Source organism: Desmodus rotundus, chromosome 6 (assembly GCF_022682495.2).
Source record: "Desmodus rotundus isolate HL8 chromosome 6, HLdesRot8A.1, whole genome shotgun sequence".
NCBI lineage: Eukaryota > Metazoa > Chordata > Mammalia > Chiroptera > Phyllostomidae > Desmodus > Desmodus rotundus.
The window spans coordinates 157,290,652-157,310,919 of record NC_071392.1 but is presented as its reverse complement, the minus strand read 5'-3'; the positions used below and the strand labels follow the sequence as shown (position 1 = coordinate 157,310,919).

General features: G+C 54.3%; 1 protein-coding gene across 3 annotated transcripts; it reads right to left on the bottom strand.

Moving 5' to 3' along the window:
- Positions 1-6,963: 6,963 nt before the first annotated feature.
- Positions 6,964-20,116, bottom strand: INTS15 (integrator complex subunit 15). Of its 3 annotated transcripts, none has more exons than XM_045185033.2 (6): positions 19,612-20,116; positions 18,863-19,084; positions 16,429-16,594; positions 12,189-12,713; positions 11,378-11,417; positions 6,964-7,746 (listed from the first exon to the last, which is right to left on the bottom strand). In XM_045185033.2, exons 1-6 carry the CDS (start codon positions 19,771-19,773, stop codon positions 7,545-7,547), a joined length of 1,317 nt encoding a protein of 438 aa, XP_045040968.1. In that variant the 5' UTR covers positions 19,774-20,116; the 3' UTR covers positions 6,964-7,544. The 3 variants fall into 3 exon arrangements, with proteins under 3 accessions (XP_045040968.1, XP_024432795.1, XP_024432796.1); XM_024577027.3 differs by having other exon boundaries at positions 19,582-20,115; XM_024577028.4 differs by having other exon boundaries at positions 19,503-19,642.
- Positions 20,117-20,268: the final 152 nt, after the last annotated feature.

Sequence of the window (20,268 nt, the reverse complement as noted above, 5' to 3'; positions counted from 1 at the left end):
GACCTCCAGATCACTAAACCCCTCATCTTACGGCACCTCTGGGCAGCACTGGACACTTCTCTGGTGCTGCCGAGTTCCAGAGAGCGCTTGGCTCCCCGCCCTCCCGGTCAGCCCCCTTTCCGACTCCCATGCGGGCTCCTCCGCTTTCACGGGCCTGGATGCTCATCTTTCCAGGATTCGGATGCAATGAGGTGTCTCGCCACACCTGCAGTTTCCCCCGAGAATCTTCCTCCTGCCTGTACCTGGACACCCAACTGCAGCTGCAGCCGCCCTTGCTCCTCTTCTCGGTCCCTTTTCTTTTTTGAAGGGTGACACAGGTACCTAGCGGAGTAAGTCCAATAACGCTAGGTGGCTTTGGCAGCAACGAAAGTATCTCCTCACTTCTGAGTCCACTTCCATTTCTTCTGAGAAGCCTGGCGACATTTCTAAATTACGTGTTCATGATGCTGTCACTCGATTTCCCCTCGTAGGAAGTGTCCGTGGACGACCCATTCTGAAAGACGGGCCTTTCCACGTAGAACAAGTATTTACCTAATCGGGAAAAATTCCCCCAGGCTCCCATTGCAAAGATACGTCTTAATTTATTTAACCAGGTACCTACTGGTGGAGCTGTTTCCCATGTTTTGCTACTGCTAATGTGCTTGTACCTGAAACTTCATTTACCTGTGCGAGTTCTTCTGCGAGACACGTCCCTAGCTGTGGAAGTGCGGGTCCAACCACATTATATGTGCAAAAGCAGTTTCCAGCTGTGAGCCCACGAAACCCAGAGTTCTTCCTTCGAGTCAATGAAGGTACTGTAACAGTCACAACCCGCATGCCTTTCTCCATCTGAACACCTGGAAACCTGCCTTTGGCCACCCCTGTGCGTGTCTCTGTAAGTTTGATAGATACTCCCCTGACAAACTTGTACCAATTTAAATCCTCACCAGCCAAGAATAAAAGTGCCTGTTTCCCCACCACTCTGCTAGATGAAGGACACTCTTTGTTCTAAGTTTCAGAAACACCCAGTTAAAGCTGAGTAGAGAGGAAAACACTATTATCTCATTTAACGAGAGGCGCGATGATGGGGGGCGCAGCGGTGGGTAAGGACCAACTCCCCGAGAGCACGGGGAGATGCTCAGTGCTTCAGAATAGAGGTGCCATCTCCTCCACAGCAATGTCCGCCGAAACGTGTCCCTACCTCTGGTCCCTTCGAGGTTACAGGAGAACTCACCAGAAAGCCATCTTCTCAGACGGGGCCCCCACATTGGCCAGGGCCACAGCCCGTGCCCATTACAGGACCAAATTCTGTCCAGAGGTGTGGAAGGACCCATCACAATTCACTCCAAGGGAGGGACCCGGGGTCCACGAGCAGGTGCCTGATGAGTATTTGCCCCAAAGGAGGCTCACCCTCAAGAAGGAGACGGCTGGCTGGCTGGCTGGCAGTAGGTGGCCAACGATTCTCCCAGAAACTTGCTGACAAGTTTTGTTTTTTTTTTTTTGGACAACTGCCCATGTGATAGGCAAGACCACTTCGTGGCTTTAGATGGCATTTTAAAAAACCCGTGGTGACGTTAACCATCATTTCCTACGTTGCAGGAGGCAGAGGTGCCGTGGAGACACTGCACTTTGAAGCAGCTGGGAGATCTTTTCCAGGGGGTTGTGCTGGTCGTTCGGATACCTAGGTAATTTCATTCGTTCCAGTTTGCTCTGTGTTTCTGTCTGACTTCATGATGTCCCACATTCACAGGGTCCCAAAGTCAAGACTGCAAAGCGAGGCACACTCGGCTGCCTTGTTTCCCGGCACACCGCCCTGCTCCTCCCCCTCCCCCTCGGCCACTATTTTACTAGTTTTTCCTTTATTCTTCCTTCATTTCTGTTCACATTTCCGCCACCTCCTTTTTTTTTTTAATGAAAAAGGTAGCCCCGCATAAACACTGCTGGACCTTGCTTTTTTCTTTTTACTTAATGAACCTTAGCAATCACCCCATAGCTTAATGTAAATCTTTTTTTCTTAAACGGTACTTCCATACTCTACCATGTGGCTACAACACCTGTTGATGGACCTGCGGGAAGAGTTTAGTCCTTTGCTCTCTCGCACAGGCTGCAACGACAAGCCTCGTACACACGTATGCTGTACTTTGCCGTTGGATCTAGAAGGATGTTCCTAGGGGAAGGGCATGTGTCATCCTGCTCACGATCGCTGCGTTTGTTTCCAAAGGGGCGGGGCCATCGTGCACCCCCACCAGCTCCACTGCATCAAGCAGGTGACTCTACCTCTGATTTCTACAAGTTCCGTCTGGCTCATTTCCAAATCTGCTGGGTGATGCGTGCTTCTTCCTTTTCCCCCTGTGGATACATTTTCACCCTTGTCTCTTATTCCTTTAAACGAAGTAAGCACGAGTGTTTCAGTCCGACGGGACCATCCGGGAACTTTCTGGGCCCGTCCCGGGCGCTGTGAGCAGCGGCCTCTGCTAGTTCCGGCTCAGGGCGCCTTGTGCGCTCTTCACTGTACGCAGGTCACTGTCCTTGAACGATCGTTTGTGGGCTCCAGGAAGGGCCACAGGTCTAGGGACCCCCATGAACTGAGCTCACAGCAGGAGGCGCCCTGGGGTACCCCTCAGGTCACCTGGGATAAGGACCAGCCTGTCCCTGCTTCTCGGGAACAAGCCTTTCCTTCCGTTTCCCCATGCTCTGGGCAGGGCTGGGGAACCTGCCACCAGTCTTGTTTTCCTTGAGGGTATAGCCCTCGGGGCTCCAGCAAAATGGAGAGCTGGTCTCTGAGCAGACCCCCACTTGGACCCTGGATCCCTAAGGCCCTCAGGGCAAAAGTGCCCTGGTGAGCCTTCCCTGCCCCTAGGCTGCTGCATCCCAGCATCTGACCTGGAAGTGCCTCACAACCAGTGGCACAGAAGTTCTAAAATACACTTAAAAAATAACTTTTACCTAGACAAGGAGCACGTGAGCAAATCATCCTTATTTGAAAAAGTAAGACACTGGCAGTACTGGCTCGTCCATGCGCCAGGACTGGGCTTCCCCGGCTTCCAGCAGCCACGGGGCAATTCAAGTCTTGGTAGTTTTCCTCATGACTCAGAATGGACTGGGTTTTTAGTTAAAAATTTAAAACCAAAACTGACCCTTTAAAACCATACAGATCAGTCAAGGTCTCCTTTGGCTGCCCCATTCCCAGCCCCGTCCCCAGAAGCTCCCACTGTGTTCAGGGTGGTGTACGTCATTTTCCACACGTGTATACACACACCCATGCCTCTGCGGGAGTGCGGGAGCAGCGTCATGTCTGTTTCTTTCATGCATGACATCACACTCTCCATGACATCACACATGTTTTCCCTGAGCGGTACTTCTGGAGGGCCCCAGGGCCCCAAACAGGAAGCCTACAGGTCCAGTCTGGCCAATGAACATGTTAAGGTCAGCCCAAGCAGTGCTGCGAGCTTTACTTGGGGGTGTAGCCTTGAAAAGGGGCAGGCATTCTTATGAAGTGTGATTCCGCGTGGAAAAGTGCGCATCAGTGCACCACTGAATTTACACAGATGCCAAAGAAGCCTCTTCTAGTTCTTACCCGTTCTCCACCGCCCTCCTGACTTCTAACACCAAATGCGAGTTTTTAAATTAAGAAAACATAAGCATTTATTAAATGTATTAAGCATAAATAGCCCTGGCTGGTGTGGCTCCGTGGATCGAGCGCCACCTGTGAATTGAAAGGTTACCAGTTCGATTCCCAGTCAGGGCACTTGCCTGGGTTGCAGGCAGATCCCCAGTAGGGGGCGTTGGGGGCGTTGGGGGGTGTGAGAGAGGCAACCGATTGATGTTTCTCTCTCTCTTTCTCCCTCCCTTCCCTTTTCTCTGAAAATAAATAAAAATAAAATCTTAAAAGAAAGAAAACAGCACAAATCAATATATTTTTGCTCTGGCCGGGTATCTCAGCTGGTCAGAGCGTCCTCTGGATAACGCCAAGGTTGTGGGTTGGATCCCCGGTCCGGGCACATACAAGTGTCGACCAATGAGTGCATGAATAAATAGAACAACAAATCGATGTTTCTCTCCCTCTAAAATCAATGTTTTATAGTGTGTGTGTGTGTGTGTGTGTGTGTGTGTGTACACATATAGATATATCCACCTTCCCTTGAACACTCAGAGGTCCTGGCAGCATTCACCTTGGTCGGCTTCAGGTACTCTCCAGTTCAGCAGGGTTCGCAGCTCCCCCTGGTGTCTAACTCTGGTAGCTTCCCCCACTGACTACCTGTGCGGTCCCCAGGGACTGCTGAGTTTGTAACATAATTGGCCTGTCCTCTATTGATGGCTATTCAAACTGTTAACTGGATTTCCCGTATTTTTTAGAAAATATTTTATTTATTTACTTTTTAAAGAGAGGGGAAGGGAGGGAGAAAGAGAGGGAGAGAAACAGTGCGTGAGAGATACAGGGATCAGTTGCCTCTCCCAACCCCCTACTGGGGACCTGGCCAGCAACCCACGCACGTGCCCTGACTGGGAATCGAACCTGCGGCCTTTTGGTTCGCAGGCTGGTGCTCAATGCACTGAGCCACCCCAGCCAGGGTGTGGGTTTTCCATATTAAAAAACATACTGTGCACAGCATTTCCACATAGATGTGTGTGTATCTCCGTGAGAACTGGAGCATAACCTTGTTCGTGGCAGAGGCTGGAACGTCCAGCTGCTAATGGATGGACGAACGAAACGGCCCATCCACACGGTGGACACTCCCGTGGCCATGAGAAGTAGTGAGTCTCTGACGTGTGCTACAACATGGATGAACCGTGAACACGTCAGTGCACGGCGCTCCATGAGAGAAGCCAGACACCCAAGACTGCGCAGACTGTGTGACTCCGGTCCCAGGAAATAGCCAGAAAGGGCAAATCCGCAGACACAGGAAGGAGACGAGCGGCTGACAGGGGCTGGGAGGAGAGGGGTGACGACCCACCGTTAATGAGTGTGGTGGGCTTCTTTTTCGGATGATGAGACATTTGAGAGTAGACGGGGTGACAGACACACAACTCTGAAGGCCCCCAAAACCATGCGCCGCACACTCTGAGGGAATGGGAGTGTGAAGTCTCTCAACAAGGCCGTTACTGTCGATCCCCACAGTGGAAAACTCCCAAACGCGGATCAGAGATAATTTCTGATCTTCAGCGGCGTGAATCAGCAGATGTGAAACCCACGGATGCAGAAGGCCCATGGCATGCGTCGTTCTAGGGTCCCAGTGCCTGTTCCCCCCCCCCCGCACCCCACATCACTGAGGGTATTTTAAGTGCACGACACTGCTGTGGCCTCCTGGACATCCCTCTCTCTATGGGACTGCTGCGTCACAGTCAGTTTATCTTCTCACGCTCCCGAGCGCCGGAGGGGCTCACCCTACCACGCTGCCACCCTGTCCCCGCGCACCTCCGCTTTTGCTATTCGCCCAGGCTGATAGGCAGGCGGGAAAGTGGCGTCTCGCTTCACTTTCCATTTCCCTGGCCCCCAGTTTTAGGGTCAGCTCATACTGATTGGCCATTTGTATTTTCTCCTCTATGAATTTTCTGTTCGTGCCCATCACCTGTTTTGGTATTGCAATGTGTTTTGACTCACCTGTGGTTTTTATACATTCTGTATAGATGTACTTTAATATGTTGCAAATGTTTCCTCATGGGTCGACTTTTTAATTTTTTCTTACTTATTGACTTGAGAGAAGCAGCGATTTGTTGTCCCACTTATTTATGTGTTGATTCTTGCACCTGCCCTGACCGGAGATCAAACCTGCGACCTTGGCATGTTGGCATGACGATGCCCTAGGCGACTGAGCCACCTGGCTGGGGCCTCTCACGGATCAACGCCTAATGTACGTAAAGCAATCGGCAAGAGCACTCTTTTTAGTAGGTCACTTCATTGCCCACATACTGCTGAAAGTCCCACCAAAGGAGGCCTGTGCCTAGTGGCTCGATCTGCTCCATCGTCCCTTCCTGACTCCTCCCCACCACACACGTGTGCTGCAGGCCGCCTTTGGAAGCAGAGCAGTGCTCAGAGACCCTCTCTGCCGAGGAAGCAACGCGAGCGCTGCTTCTCCGTCCTTTCCGGAGACCCTCGGCACCAGAGTTGGACCCCGAGAACCAGCCACATGGTGTTGGTGCATCTCACCAAGCACGGGGGTTGTACTTCAGTCCTGACCCGAAGCAGCAAGTTTATCCATAAGACAGGCAGCACAGGAACGGTGAAGTCGAGCTCAAAGAACTGAACATGTCCTTTCTAGTTCATGGTCCTCAGAAGTAATTTAAAGAGAGATTCTGGACGGGTATCACTTGCAGGCCTGTCCCTCCCCTACACACCGGCTGTGGCTGTGGGAACCTGGCTGGGCACCCCACGGCACCGAGGCAGAACCAGGCCCCAGGTCCTGGTCAACCAAGGGCCCTCACGGTGCACCTGCACCCTTACCTGGAGGGACGCCTTGAACTCCAGACCTAGAGAACACACACACACACACACACACACACACACACACACACACACACACACACACACACACGGCCTGGTTTGGTCCCATCTTCTAGACCACAGCCTCAGCCAGCACGATGGGTGAGCAAACCACACGGTAAGTCTCCCTCCCACAAGTTAACCATGGTCCTTTAATGCTCACCGCTCGCCGCGGCTGCCTCCCACTCTGCGCGTCCAGCCTGGGGGAGCCCATGGTTACCGACACCTTTCTTTCCTCCCAGTTGATCGACGAGAACTCAGAGCACACCCTTCCCATCGGGCACTAGAAAAAACATCCCTGAGGGCTGTGCTCTGTGCCCGAGGGAGAGAACCGGGCCTGAGGCTGGCGGACCGGAGCACCGAGGGGCTGGCAGAGGGACACTGTCAGGAGGGGTGGCTACAATGGTGTCCCATCTTCTCACCTTGACTGGGGCAGACTGGAGAGGAAGCCACCACAGCTCACATTTACTTAGTTCTTAAAACACATTCCACAACGTCTACTCAACTGTTTAGAAAAATTTTATTTGAACAGGTGAAAGAAAAATTTAGAGATCCCAGTGAAACAGAGACGCCCCTTTGCTCTGCAGCGGGCACCTTCCCCGCGGGTTTCCCCACACAGAGCCAAGTGCTGGGCGTGGCCTGAGGGCGCGCGGTTCAGCTCGGAGCTCACGGAGCTCTCTCGGAGTGGCCTGTGATCGTGGCAGGACATATCCCGTTCACAAGAAAGAAGCCAGACACGTGGACGTGCAAATGCTGCTTCGCACGCCCGCGTCCCCGACAGCACAGGCTCAGAGTGTGTGCGTCTGGAGCGACACACGAGGCGACAGGCTCACAGGACGGGCATCGCTGAAAGCGGCCGCGTCCCTCTGCCTGTCCAGTCTGGACTCTTACGAACGCAGCCAGGTAGACGGCACCTGGTCGGCGACGTCACAGAACTTCTGCCCCAAGACAGTCCTGCTGGTGAGGAGGGGCTGCCTGGCTGCCCCCCGGAGGTCCTCTTCTGTGGGGTGGGTCATCCTCTCCGGGAGGCTTCCTCTGCCCAGGCGCAGAAGGCACAGTGCCACTGGCGGCAGGTGGGGCCAGCCTAGCGGATGGGCCTGAATGGAAACGTCATGCCCGAGAGGAAGGTGTGCCCGGGGTGAGTGGGCAGCGCAGGGTGGGCGGCAGGGTGGGCAGGCACGGCCCCGTAGCCCAGCGGGGGCGTGTGGATGTGAGGGTAGAACCCGGGGGGCAGCGCCGCGTGGGGCGACTGCTGCACGGGGCCCGAGATCACCAGCTGCAGCAGGCTGCGAACACAAGGAGAAGGGTTAGCACGTGCGTTCCAGCAACGGCGGTCACCTGCCATGCGGCAGGGGCTGGCCCTGTCCCTCAGGCTTGGTGTCATGGGGGAGGCGCCAGGCACAGGTACAGAACACGCAGGTTTCCAGATGGGGAAACTGACAGCAGAGAGGACGGGGGTGGCTTGTGGCTGGGGAGGAGCAGGAGGTGACAGGGTTTAGACTGGGAAAGGGCAGAAGAGAGAGGAGGGGCCAGCGTGGGGAAAGCCAAGACCCCACAGATGACAGGTAACGAGGGACAATGCAGAGGGAGGGGCCTGAGGAAACCGCAGGTGCCGGGGAGGGGTGCTGGCAGGACTGCAGGGCCGGTGCTGCAGCCCAAAGCAGCGGGCCCAGCACCTGGGCTCGGATGCAGGCCCGCTTTGGCCTCAACTGTGCTCATGCAGGAGGGCCGTGCCTGAGGCCCCTCGGGAAGCAGGCAGGCCCCAGTTTTCTCAAAGTCATTCTCAATGACAGCCCTAACTGAATTCTTAGGAAAACCACCCAAAAGCTGGCTCCCTGACATCCACAGCCCCAGACAGGCGTGGACCCGGCCTGACCCACCTTTAGGGGCCCGCCCCTTTCCATTCCCAAGGAGGAGCCTCAGACCCTCAGGCCCCTTCACTCCAGGGTGACAGGCTCCCAGACCTTGGGGGCGGCCCCCTCAACCTGCAACCAGCCCCACTTCCGACATACCCGGGGTCTCTGTACCCATCTTCCCACTGCAAGTCCCTTCTACCCTCTGTGAGCCCCCAAGCGCGAGGGGCAGAGCACCTTCCCCAGCCTGCACTCCCCTCTCTCAGGTTTGGGACGTCTGTACCCTTCACCTCCCGGGAATCCCCTGCCCTCCTGAATTCAATGTCAACTCCAGGGCTGCTCCCTTCTGAGACTCCTTGAAAGGTTTCCTGAGTAATGTCATCCTTTCTGACTCTACTCTACCTGTCTAGCTAGGTCAGTAGAGCTCTTTAACCTCCAGCTTTCCAGTCTCAGCCCCACCCTGTGGTCAGCCTCAAAGGACCAACTCCCCGACACAGCCCAACTGGAAAACCTTCTCAGGACCTCCCCTTAAGGACAGGGCCCCCTCCCAGCCCTGCCTCCCTCCAGCTCCCAGCCCTGACCCATAGGCTCTGCCCTCTGCCCTCCTAGGATTGCCCTGTGCTCGGCTCCAGCCAGGACCATGTTCTGGGCGTCTAAGCCTGGCTCTCCTCTTTGCCAGTTCCCAGCTGCTGGGTCCTGTTCACGCCCATCACCCACCTGTTGCTCTCTTGTTCCTGCTGCTATCCTGCTGGCCCCAGACCACTTCACCCTCGGGTGGACCCTGACCACTGATGGCCTGCTACCTGCAGACTGACCCCCACCCTGCCCACCATACAAGTGCAAAGCCTGGGGCCCTGCGGCAGTGAATGGAGGCCCAAGACAGCCAGTGCCTTTCAGTGTGGCCTGAAGCAACTCTGACCTGTATTCATTTGTGCACCTCGTTTACGAATGGGTAAGAAATTGGATCACAAGAAGCAACAAGGAAACAATCTAAGGGGGCCGGTATTATTGAAGTAAAATTCAGGTCCCATGTCTGTGCGAACCCGCACACCCTGCTGGAGACACAAGAGGGGTCAGGAAGTCTCCAGTATGGTGGCGAAGGCAGTAACACGACAGAGACAACCAGAAAGCAAAGCCTATTCCCAGTCATTGTCCTCTGTCCCCCGCAGCAGGGCCAGGCCACCAGGAGAGGCAGGGCCAGCAGGGGCTGTGCAGGAGTTCCAGAGGGGCTCCGATGGGGACCCCCAGTTACGGTACTAAGATGACAAAGGATTTATACCCTATCATTATTCTCGTGCCCTGAAAACACTGAACAGTTTTCTAAAAGCCATGCACAGGGAAGGGAAATATTACAAAGAGATTACTGCAGAGGAGTAAAAGGCCCCAGTCTGTATCAGTAACGTCCTCAGATGCCAGGGAACTTCCTTGGTGCCGGAAAAAAGGCCCAGTGTGGGACCTCTCTCCTGAGGGAGGAACGGCCCTCTGGACAGGCTGTTGCAGCGTAGGTTATAATCCCAAACGGCATTTTGCTCCACCAGAAACTGCTGTGCTCCGCCCTCTGTTTCCATGTCTCCCCGGACACCTGAACCTCCCCAGCACAGAGGGATGAGGGAGCCCTGGCTGCAGCTCTCTCACCAGCAGCCCATGAATTAGCACCTGGCTGACCCTTTGGCCTCAGATTGTGCGTATTTCTGTATCAGCCTGCCACTCCCGCCCAGACTCGAGGCCCTGGCCCGCAGAGTGCTGGCCCACTCTCCCTCTGCCCGCACTGCCTGCTGCAGCTGGCCCTGGGGCCCTACCGCCGTTACAGACCAGTGCCAACCAGCTCCTGGGCTTTTCCATTTCCATAAGCCCTGCCCAGGAGCTGCAGGGACCCTGGAGCCTTCAATTACCACCATTTCTGCAGCCAGTTGCCACAATGACCACTTTTGGACGATACAATGTTTCATCCTGATTGTCACTGCAGACTCACTAGCACTTCCGCAGCCAGCTGCCTGGGTGAGTGGATACAACGTTCCAGCCTGCTGTAACACTACCAACTCATGTCCCTGCCTGTGGGATAGTTAGGTTGCTTCCAAGTTTTTGCTCATAATCCTGCATTTGCATGAAATAGATGTTGTGCATAGAGCTTTTTGCTTCTTAGAGTCAGTGAAATTCACTGGATGAGGTAGGACCCCTCAACATGAAATGCAGAGTGAGGGGCACTGCTTGGGTACTGAATGCACAGCAAGCACCCATTCGACCCTCACAAAACTCCTGTGGCCGGAGGGGAGGAGGCTGAGGGCCCGAGGCAGGCACTGCCATTTTCTTGGTCTTATGGAGAAAAGGAGGCTGTGGGGGATGAGAAACCTGCCTAAGGCCACACATAGGAGGGAGTAAGGCTGGGCTTCTTCCCAGGGGCAGTGTGACCACAGCTCCTGCTTCCCACGGCCTCCCTCGCTGCTTCCCCCATCAGACAATAATTGCCACTTACAGAGGGTCCCACCTGCTGCAGGCTAGGCTAAGACACGCACGAGCACTCCCTGGTAAATCCTCACTACAATCCCAGGAGGCAGGCGACTCAGCGCCCCCATTTTACAGGAGGTCTGCCGAGGCTCAGAGCCAGCACAGCATCACAGCAAACCACAGACAGACCGTGCTCAGAACACATTCGGTGCCGCCCGGTGCCAAGGTACTGGCCTGAGCAACACGCTGGGCCCTAGGGCTGTGGCTCTGCAGTGTTTCCCTGAAGGCCACGCCCCTCACAGTGCCACCAACACTGCGCACCAGCGCCACCAGAAAACCCATGAGCACGCAGGCCCGCAGGCGGTGAGACACTCGAAGCTGATTCCGGTTCTTTCTTTGACTCCATCAGGGAGACTGCCTTTCTTCTCTCTGATTTACTCAGTACTTGGCCTTCCTCTCCTGTGAGCTGCCATCCTGTCATCCCCCACTTTCATCAGTCCTTGAGGGGCTCCACCCCTACAGAATCTCTAGACCCTGCGGACCAGGGCAGAGGGTCCACCCTGCCGTGCAGCCCCCACCTGCTGCCTCCACCCCACCAGAAGTCTTGAGAGGCACTTACTTATTGTGGGGCAGCCTGGAGCACAAGGTCCTCAGGTCATCTGAAATCAAGGAGACACACAACTGAGGGACAGACTGGAAAAACAGGGTGAAATGTTCACTGACATTCTTTTCAAGGGTATTGGTGAGGGAGTAATACTGCCTAACATTACAAAGTGTATTATCTTTTTCTTTAACATCTGCTTTCACAGAGTAGGCCCCAAATAGAACATATATCACGTAGGGAAGGGGCTGCTCTATGGGCAATCTGTTGGAAGCTGGGAAGGGTCCCAAGGCAGGGTTAGACACCCAAGGCATTAAGCGCAGTGATGAGAGGGAAACCCACCCCCCGTGACCACAGCTTGGGGCCACAGGCAGCTTCTGGGAGCCAACAGTCAAAGGGCAAACACAAAGGTGTGTCGTTAGCAGGAGCTCATTCTCCTGGGAGCCTTCAAGTTCAAGCCTAAAATGCAGGAGAGTTAAGGAACCCTCAAAACGGGTGATGGGAACGTTTTATGGATTTAAACCTATGCATTTTACTGCATGTAAATTACACCTCAATAAAAAAGGACTGCAGAAAAAGAAGAGATTCCCTAAGGGCAAAGATATTAAGCTGTTACTCCAAGGAGTCCCCAGTCCTGGGCACCAATGGCCAGGAGACACACGAACCCTGCAGTCACAGGGCTCTGCCTCGGTGTGCCCTGAAGTGCCCCCAGGTTCACAGGAGGAAAAGTCCTAGCAGAGGCAGGAAAGTGTGTGTCCAGGATCCCCACTTCCTTTGGGGTGGACGGTGGTGCCCCACCCCAGGAAGGCCTGAGCAGGAAGTCACCCACCTCTCGTGCACAGCAGCGCGCCGGAGGCCATGGCCACCTGCAGCGCCTGCGCGAGGCGGTCCAGAGAGAGCTCGATCTCCTGGGAGGCGTTGAGGGGGTTCAGTTCGTCTGCCAGCCTGTTGATGTCCTCCACCAGCGGGACCATGTGGTCGAACAGGACCAGCCCCAGGCGCCCGTATAGGTTCTTCTCGGTGAGGTGCGCCTGCAGCACCGTGAGCACCTGCAGGACGCTGAGGTGGAGTTTGGAGTACAAGAGGTGGGAGTCTCTGTCTGTCCCTGCCGAGTCCGGGGCGGCTTTGGGGGCAATGTGGCCATTGGCTAAGGAGGGCTTCTTCTTCCTCTTGTAAGCCAGAGGTGCCTTCACACACCAGCGGATCAACCCGGTGAGCGGGGTGAGCTCTAAGAATCCTATGGGGAGATTGGCCGCAATCGGAGTATTTAAAAAAGTGATGAGAATCAACCTTGAGTCCTCAAAAATCCAGGTGACAATCATTTCAAGCAAGTCCAGTGGTGGGATGAGGTCATCTGCAAAGACACATTAAGTCAGGAGGGGCCCCAGCCCCCGTGACCCCGTGACGGGAGTGGGTGGAGGGGAGATGGGCCCCCAAGCCCCCCGTACTCATCACCTGCCACCCACATTATCTACCTTTCTGCTCACCAGTCTCCTGACTCCTTCCCTAGGACATCCCCTCCATGAGGGCTGGCGCTCTCGCCGTACTCAGTGTCACGTCCCTGGTGACAGGGGTGGCAGGACTGTCTGGCCAAGGTAGGGCTCGTGGAATGTTTAACTCGTGACCTAGAACTCTGTTATGCCTTTAAGAAAGTCCATCCTACGTGTCATGTTAAATAAAATTCCACACTTTTTATGTCCAAAGCTACACCACACTGCATCCCTTCCCTTGTAACGGGTTTCATCCCTGTGTTGGGCGTCCCTTCCAGGGGTTTAGTCAATGGCCTGTCAGCTGCCGAGGGCCAGGCCAGCCCCTCACCTGGAACCCTTGTCTAACCAAGTGCCTGACCTCCTGTGACCCTAGGAACTGGCACGTCCTGTGACCTAAGCAGAGAGTGACACCGATGAAAACGAGTGCTGACGTTTACCTGGGGCTCAATACATCCCAGGCACTGGTGTCACCCCCTCATAGAGTGATGCGTTTAACCCCAAATGACGAGGAAGAGGCCGGGGCAGTGACCTTAAGTGATTTCCCCAGGACTCATCCAAAGTATGCGGCAGGCCCAGTTCTGCCCCTGGGGGCCTGGCTCTTACCCATGAGGCCTTGCTTGGGAGAGGGTCCCTGGCCCCCAGTCTCCGGGGCTGTGCACCCCTCCACTCACGACAGGGCCCAGCCTGATGAAGGCATGCGGGGTGAGTGAGACACACATCGCCCAAAGGCTCCTGAGGCTCTTTCTCAGGAGACACGGGCCTTTTCCCGAGACTTCGCCTACTGTCTGGGCAATAAACCACGGACCCCGCCCGCCCTGCTGTTATGAAGCGATGGGCAGCAGCAGGAAGTAGTTATGACCCTCACGTGACAAGACGAACAGTGGGCAACCCTGGGTCTGGCCCCCAATTCCAAGACACGTCTGTCGGGGAAACGCCAGTCTCTGACCCACCCCTCTGGCATGTCTCAACCCCCCTAAATCTAAGCTGAGGCATCTCTAAGAACCCGAAGGCGGGGTGTGCATGCGTGCCCTGTGTGTACACGTGAGTGTGTACTCAAGAGTGAACAATCCCTACGATCTTTCCACTCAGAGACCCGAGCTCTCTGCACCATCCGGGCCACAGGAGGTCCTGCTGGGTTTGGGGAGCTGCTTCCTCTGTGTGGCTTTGAAGGCACAGGCTCTGCAGGGATGCCCTCCTGTCACCGGAAGTGCTGACAGCAGCAGCATCACCACCCTTACAGCAGACTGCCACCGTATGCCCCGTGATCCCCGTTTCTCCAAACTCATCAAGTTGTGTCCACTGAATCTGTGCAGCTTTTCTTATGTCAGCCACATCTCAATAAAGTGGTTTAAAAGAAGCCAGGCAGCCCTGGCCAGTGTGGCTCAGTTGGTTGGAGCTTGTCCTGTGGACCGAAAGGTTGTGGGTTCGATTCCCAATCAGGGCACATACCCAGGTTGCGGGTTCGATCCCTGGTCGGGGTGTGTAGGAGAAGGCAACCAATCGATGTTTCTCTCCTTCCCCCCCTTTCTCTCTCTCTAAAAGCAATGAAAAAAAATGTCCTCGGGTGAGGATTAAAAAAAAGAAATCACTGGCCTGAAAGAAAAATACCACGTCCCACACCCACTCTAGAACGTTAGCAGTATTCCCTGCACGTTATTTCTTTCTCCACGTGTTCACCCATTCCTAATGTCAAGGCCAATTCCCATCTGTTGGCCTAGAACGACTGAAGACTGGAGGAGCGAGGGTGCTGCTGCGCGCTGGGTTCAATGGGATCTTTCCTACTGGGAAACAAAAGGCCTGAGCACCGTTCCCCGCTATCGACAGCTCTCAGAAGCCTCAGGAGAGGCCGGGGACAGTTCCGCCCCAGCAGCGGGGCTCCAGGCACCCGCCACCCAACCCAGCGGCAAACTGCTGGGGGGAAGGTCTGCAACCCACGTGTGAACATGACAGCCACTTGAATGTTCACAGTGTGTCCACACTAACTCTCTCAAGATAACTAAAAAGTCGAACAGCAAAAAAAGAAGTTACAAATAAAAGAGGAATCAAGCCCTGGCCGGGTAGCTCAGTCGGATAGAGGGTCGTCCCAAAATGCCCAGGTTGCAGGTTTGAGTCCCAGTCAGGGTACGTACAAGAATCAAAATCAGGAAGTAGAACACAAGTCGGTATTTCTCTTTCTCTCTCTCTCCCTCTAAAATAAATTTAAAAAATAAATTAATTTAAAAATATGGGGCAGGGAGGCCAATGCTGAACTGAACAAAAGTGGTAAATGCTGTCGAAGACTCTCGAGCTGCTGGGTGAGCTACCAGGTCAGGAGTAGAAAGGGACTGTGTGTCAGCCTCTGAACGGCGAGAGCCGAGGGCGGAGCAGGACCCTAAGAGAAAAGCAGGCTTCTGGGGGCTCTGCGGAGAGAGCTCCTCACTGGGCGAGGCCCGTAACTGCTGCGCACGGAAAACAAGGGCCACAGCCCCCACCCCAGTGTGGCCAGGGCTGGGCAGGGACAAAGGCTTCTCCTGTCAAAGTCAAGTGCCATCTCATGGCTACTGGAGAACCCTCCTGGCATCTTGCTAAGGAAGTCTCAAAAACATCCTTGAGAGCAGCCCCACGGTGCACGCCTCCTCCGTCGATGCATTGAGCCTGCGCTGCGGCCAAGGGGGCGTCGCTGCCAAAGATGTTCCACTTGAATCTTTTCCCAAGGAAACACCCAGAGGGATCCAAATCGAGGGACACTGTGTAAAACAACAGGCCTGAGGTCTCTCAAAGGTCAATGTCATGAGGCATGTTTTTAGATGCTGGGAACTGTTCCAGACTTAAAGGCCAGAGTCACGGCCGCTCGGTATGGTGTACAATCCCTGATCTGAACCCTGAATTCTCCTAGTCCCTGGGGGTGGTGGGGACTATGAAAGCCAGTACTGAGACAGTCAGGGAAATCTGAAGGCAGGCTATGCGCAAGACACTAAACAATATTCTTTAGATATTGAATTTCTTAGGTGTCACTAAGAAATTCAATATCTAAAGATGATGATACCACGGTGATGTAAGGGAATGGTCTTGTTCTTAGGAAATACATACTTAAGTACTTGATATTGGCAACACACTCAGAAGTTCAGGAAAACAATATTTGTCAGTGTGTGTGGACAGAAAGGAAGGAAGGGAGAGAAAGAGCATGCACGTCCAATGTTACGAATTGCTGAATCTAGGTGAGCTATATGCGTGTTTGTTATAACATTCTTGCAACCTTCCTGAAGTTTAAAAATTTTCAATATAAAACGCGAGGGATAAAAAAAGCGAGTCAGGTCTACGAAGAAACCCGAGTCTCTCCCGGACCCCAGGCCCCAGCTTTCTGCCACTTGGACCACTCTACCAGGCTGCTGGGAATCGCCAAGGAAACGCCCTGTCAGCAAGGTCCAGAAGTCTGGGCAGCCCAGCCCTTTAGCTTTCAGCCTAAAATACAACACATATTTCAGAGAAAAACAGGCCGAAACACAGAGGCATTCACTGGACATTTCACCTGCATGTTTGTTAGTGGGAATAAACCTGACAATCAGCTGAAACTTCTCTAACAGCCTGTGCGGCATTTACCTGACGACAGGTCATACAGCGCAGTGACGGAAGTGATGAACTGGCAGCAGAAGCGAGGGCTGGCACCGAATATCTGCTTCAGGGTCTGCACGGAGCCCGGCACCAGGCAGCAGTAGTCATCCACAAGGGCCCGGGCCAGCCTCACACAGTAGACCACAGGTGTCCGCTGCGAAGAAGCCACAGTCCAGGTCACCACGGTTGTCACGAGCTAGTGGAGGCACAGCTACGCACACCTGGTGCAGACCACCAGCAGCGGAACCCCTCCAGGAGGGGGAAGGACATTCACCACTCCCTCTGAAGCAGGGGCCGGCAGACTCAAGTCCATAGACCAGACCCACCACGCCACCCGCTTTTGTGAACGTGGTTTTGTTGAATCAGCCCTGTTCACACGCTTGCCTGTTGCCTAAGGCTGTTACTGTATTATTAGGGCAGAGCTGAACAGCTGCGACAGATATGATAGGACCCACAGAGCCTAAAATATTTACTATTTTGCCCTTTATATAAGATGCCTGCCCACCCTCGCTTTGAAGTTTACTGAGGAAAGATCTTTTCTCACAACTTCCGCAACCCTGTAGCTGAGACTCCGATGGTAAAAATTAACAGCTGCTACAACTTGGAAGAGCTGAAGGAGAGTTTATGAACTATCACAAGATATATAGAGCAGCGCCCTCCCCATTGTTCTCACAGTCCTATCCTCTTGCAGGGGTGTCCAACCTTTTGGCGTCTCTGGGCCACACTGGAAGAGCAAGAGTTGTCGTGGGCCACACGTTAAATACACTGCAACACGTAGTCACAAAAAATTGTAGGTTTTAAGTCAACCTACAATTTTGTGTTGGGCCGCATGCAGCCCACAGGCCTCGGGTTGGATACCCGAGTCTGACGGGTTTCGGTAATACCCTCAAGGCCCTACACCCCCGCCCTCCCTGGCCTTCTCACCCCTCACTCAGATGCTGACCCTGGCACGTTCAGCTGCTGCTCAGGACACCACAGACCCAGGGCCCTAACGTGGCCTCCCCGGGAAGCAGCAAGGAGACCACAGGCCAGATTGCCCATTCAGGCCAAACTCTGCCCACAGTCCCACCCCAGCCATCTCTGCCTTTCCTCAGAGGAAGCTGCAGCCCCTGGCCCCAGTGGGGCAGACCCTGCCCCAGACCGCTGAGACCCTGCCCTGGGGTTCACATCTGCTCTCATGGTGCCGAAATACCAGCACACCGCATCACGAGAGAGAGATGGGGAATTATACAATGAGCTATGAGATGCTGAACTTGGCTTCACCAGGCCGTCAAGGGACATAGGTGTTATAATCTCAAGGTTACACACAACACATGTGATCAGTCCAGATGCCCCAGAAACTCTGTTGGTGAGAATTATGGCAGAGTCCACTGAGATTTACCTGCGTACTACCAAAAAAAAAAATAAAAAAGTCTTTTTGCTAGCCTAATATTAAGGATAAATAAGATTACAAGAAAAACATTTAAATAAATTGAAAAAAAACCCACAACCAAATGCTTTCAAGAACTCGGGAATGAACAAGTCTGAGACTGAATGCAGGAAACTGTCAGCATAACCAAGGGTAGTAAATCAAAATGTTCAGTTAATAATTACTTGAAGTAGATCATCAGTTTTTTGAAGATTTTGAGTAAAAAAAACCAAAACAAAATCAATCTCCCAAAACACCATCTGACAGTGTATCTATTGTCAATATACATCTTTCTTTGACATTCAGAAACACTAGAAAGCGTTCGTGTCCCTGTCTGTTACAACTGCCACCCACCTGGTAACAACACCAAACCACTCACTGGCCGAGTTAACTGTATAAAAAACAAGAAAACCCGCCACAATTTGACGTGTAATGATCTTATTAAAAAAAAATCCTGTATTTGCGGCTGCATGCCTAGTTGTTTTCAAAATCCTACCCATCATTTTCAACTAATAACAATGATTTTTCACCCTGGCAGGTGTGGCTCACTTGGTTGGGGCATCATCCTGTAGACTGAAGGTCGCAGGTTCAATTCCTGCCAGGGCACATGCCTGAACTGTGAGTTCAGTCCCCTCCGGGGCATGTAGCAGAGGCAAACGATTAATGTTTCTCTCCCTCTCTCCCCCCAACTTCCTCTTGCTCTAAAAGCAATGAAAAAAATGTCCTCAGGTGAGGATAAATAAAGTCACTTCCACTAATAAAATGTTTTTCACCTGCTCTAAAGATGGAGCCTTTCCTTTTAACTTTTTAAAATTAACTCACCGTTAGAAACTACTGTTTTCTCAAGAACGGTCATTACCTGTACATAAATATAGGTCCGGGGTATCAGCATACAGTGACATCAAGGAGGTAACATCTGGCAAAGGCCTCTCAAGAAACCCAATTACTTGAAAACTCCTGACCCTACGCTCCTCCGCAGAGACTCTGGGGGGAAGGCTATTTTTAGAGAGGTACCTGGAGCCAGGAGGCAGCACACTCCAGCACGGGGATCCGACACACAGCCACGGCCATGGAGACCAGTTTTCCCAGCAAGCTCATCCGGCTGTCGTCGGCTTTGTTCCCCTGGGGGCTGAAAAGGGATGAGAACATAATCTGCCGGACAGAGTCCTTGGTTTGCTCCTGGAAATAATTGCACATGATTTCAAGAAGTTGGAGCTCCTGAAGTGAATTCAATCTCTATAAAACAAATCCAGGAGAAGTGATGAGAAATTCATTTTTAACATGCATGTTAATTCATACAGGAAGAAAACAGAAAATACGCTTTCCCCAGGGAACTTTTCATCCCGCAAAAGCCCAGGTGCCAAGGAGTAATTCTCTACTGTTATCCCAGGAAATGTCATTATACTTAATTACGCATCATCCCGGGGGCGAGGGGGACCCAGAATGACCGGCAGAGGTTTGAGATTCTCCGTAACAGGCCTTTAAAGTCTCTTCCCTTAACACCATGGGAGCTCGACTGTCACTTGGCCCGACAAAACAGGCACACAACTGAGCAATGCTCGGGGCTCCAGAGGTTTGAGCTGCGGCGGAAGGAGCCAGGCCAAGGGCGAGAACGGCGCCCGGACAGGAAGGGCGTTTGTGGTCTGGCTGGCACCTGTCACTGAGACGGGGATAAGGAGCAGGGATGTGCAGCTCCGGCCGCAGTCACCCGCCGGACGCTCTGCACGCCGCACCTTGGGCTGCGCGCCGCGCTCCTTGGGCACCTGGTACACGAACTCCTCCAGCAGCTCCACCGGGCCCTTGTCCACGATGGGCAGCGGCGCGCTCTGCAGCTGGCTGCTGAAGTAGATGTCCAGGTGGTATAGCACTTCCTTGGCGGCGCTCAGTGCATCGCGGCGCAGCAGCGAGTGGCGGATGTCGCTCATGGTGCGGCCGCTGCGGCCCGGGGCACCGGCAGCGCGGCCGGACTTCCGCCCCGAGCCCAGCGGACGCGCCCGCCGCCCTGAAGACAAAGAGGCCGCGACCCGGGCTCCGCCCGCCGAGCCCGGCCTGGGCCGCGGCGCCCGCCCGCCCGCCGCTCCCCGCTCCGGCCTGTTCAGGGGGCCATCTCTGCCGCCGGCAGCGGGAAACCCAGGTGTGTGACTGAGGCGCCACGGAGAGCTGCGGGAGCCCGACGCCGCGGAGCCGAACGGCGGGGAAAAGCGAGCGCGGCGACGGCGGCCCGCAGGGGTCAAGCACGGTCCGCGACGAGCACCCGCTCTCGGGAGGTCGCCCCCTGGCGGCTCAGTCCGCGGGCGCGGAAGGGCAACGCGGCGCCCAGAAGCAAGCCCCGCCCCCGCACCACGAGCCAGCCTCAGGCCTCGCAGTCCGAGCCGCCCCGCTCGGGAACCAAAGCACCAGTGAGCGCTCATTGGGCCAGC

What these genes read in the sequence shown, in the direction of transcription:
- INTS15 (XM_024577027.3), bottom strand. Translation starts at nt 19,773, where the DNA reads ATGAGCGACATCCGCCACTCGCTGCTGCGCCGCGATGCACTGAGCGCC. An exon ending in AGCGCGGCGCGCAGCCCAAG is followed by an intron (nt 19,085 to 19,581) that starts GTGCGGCGTGCA and finishes TTTGTTTTATAG; the next exon opens with AGATTGAATTCACTTCAGGA. An exon ending in GTGCTGCCTCCTGGCTCCAG is followed by an intron (nt 16,595 to 18,862) that starts GTACCTCTCTAA and finishes GCTTCTTCGCAG; the next exon opens with CGGACACCTGTGGTCTACTG.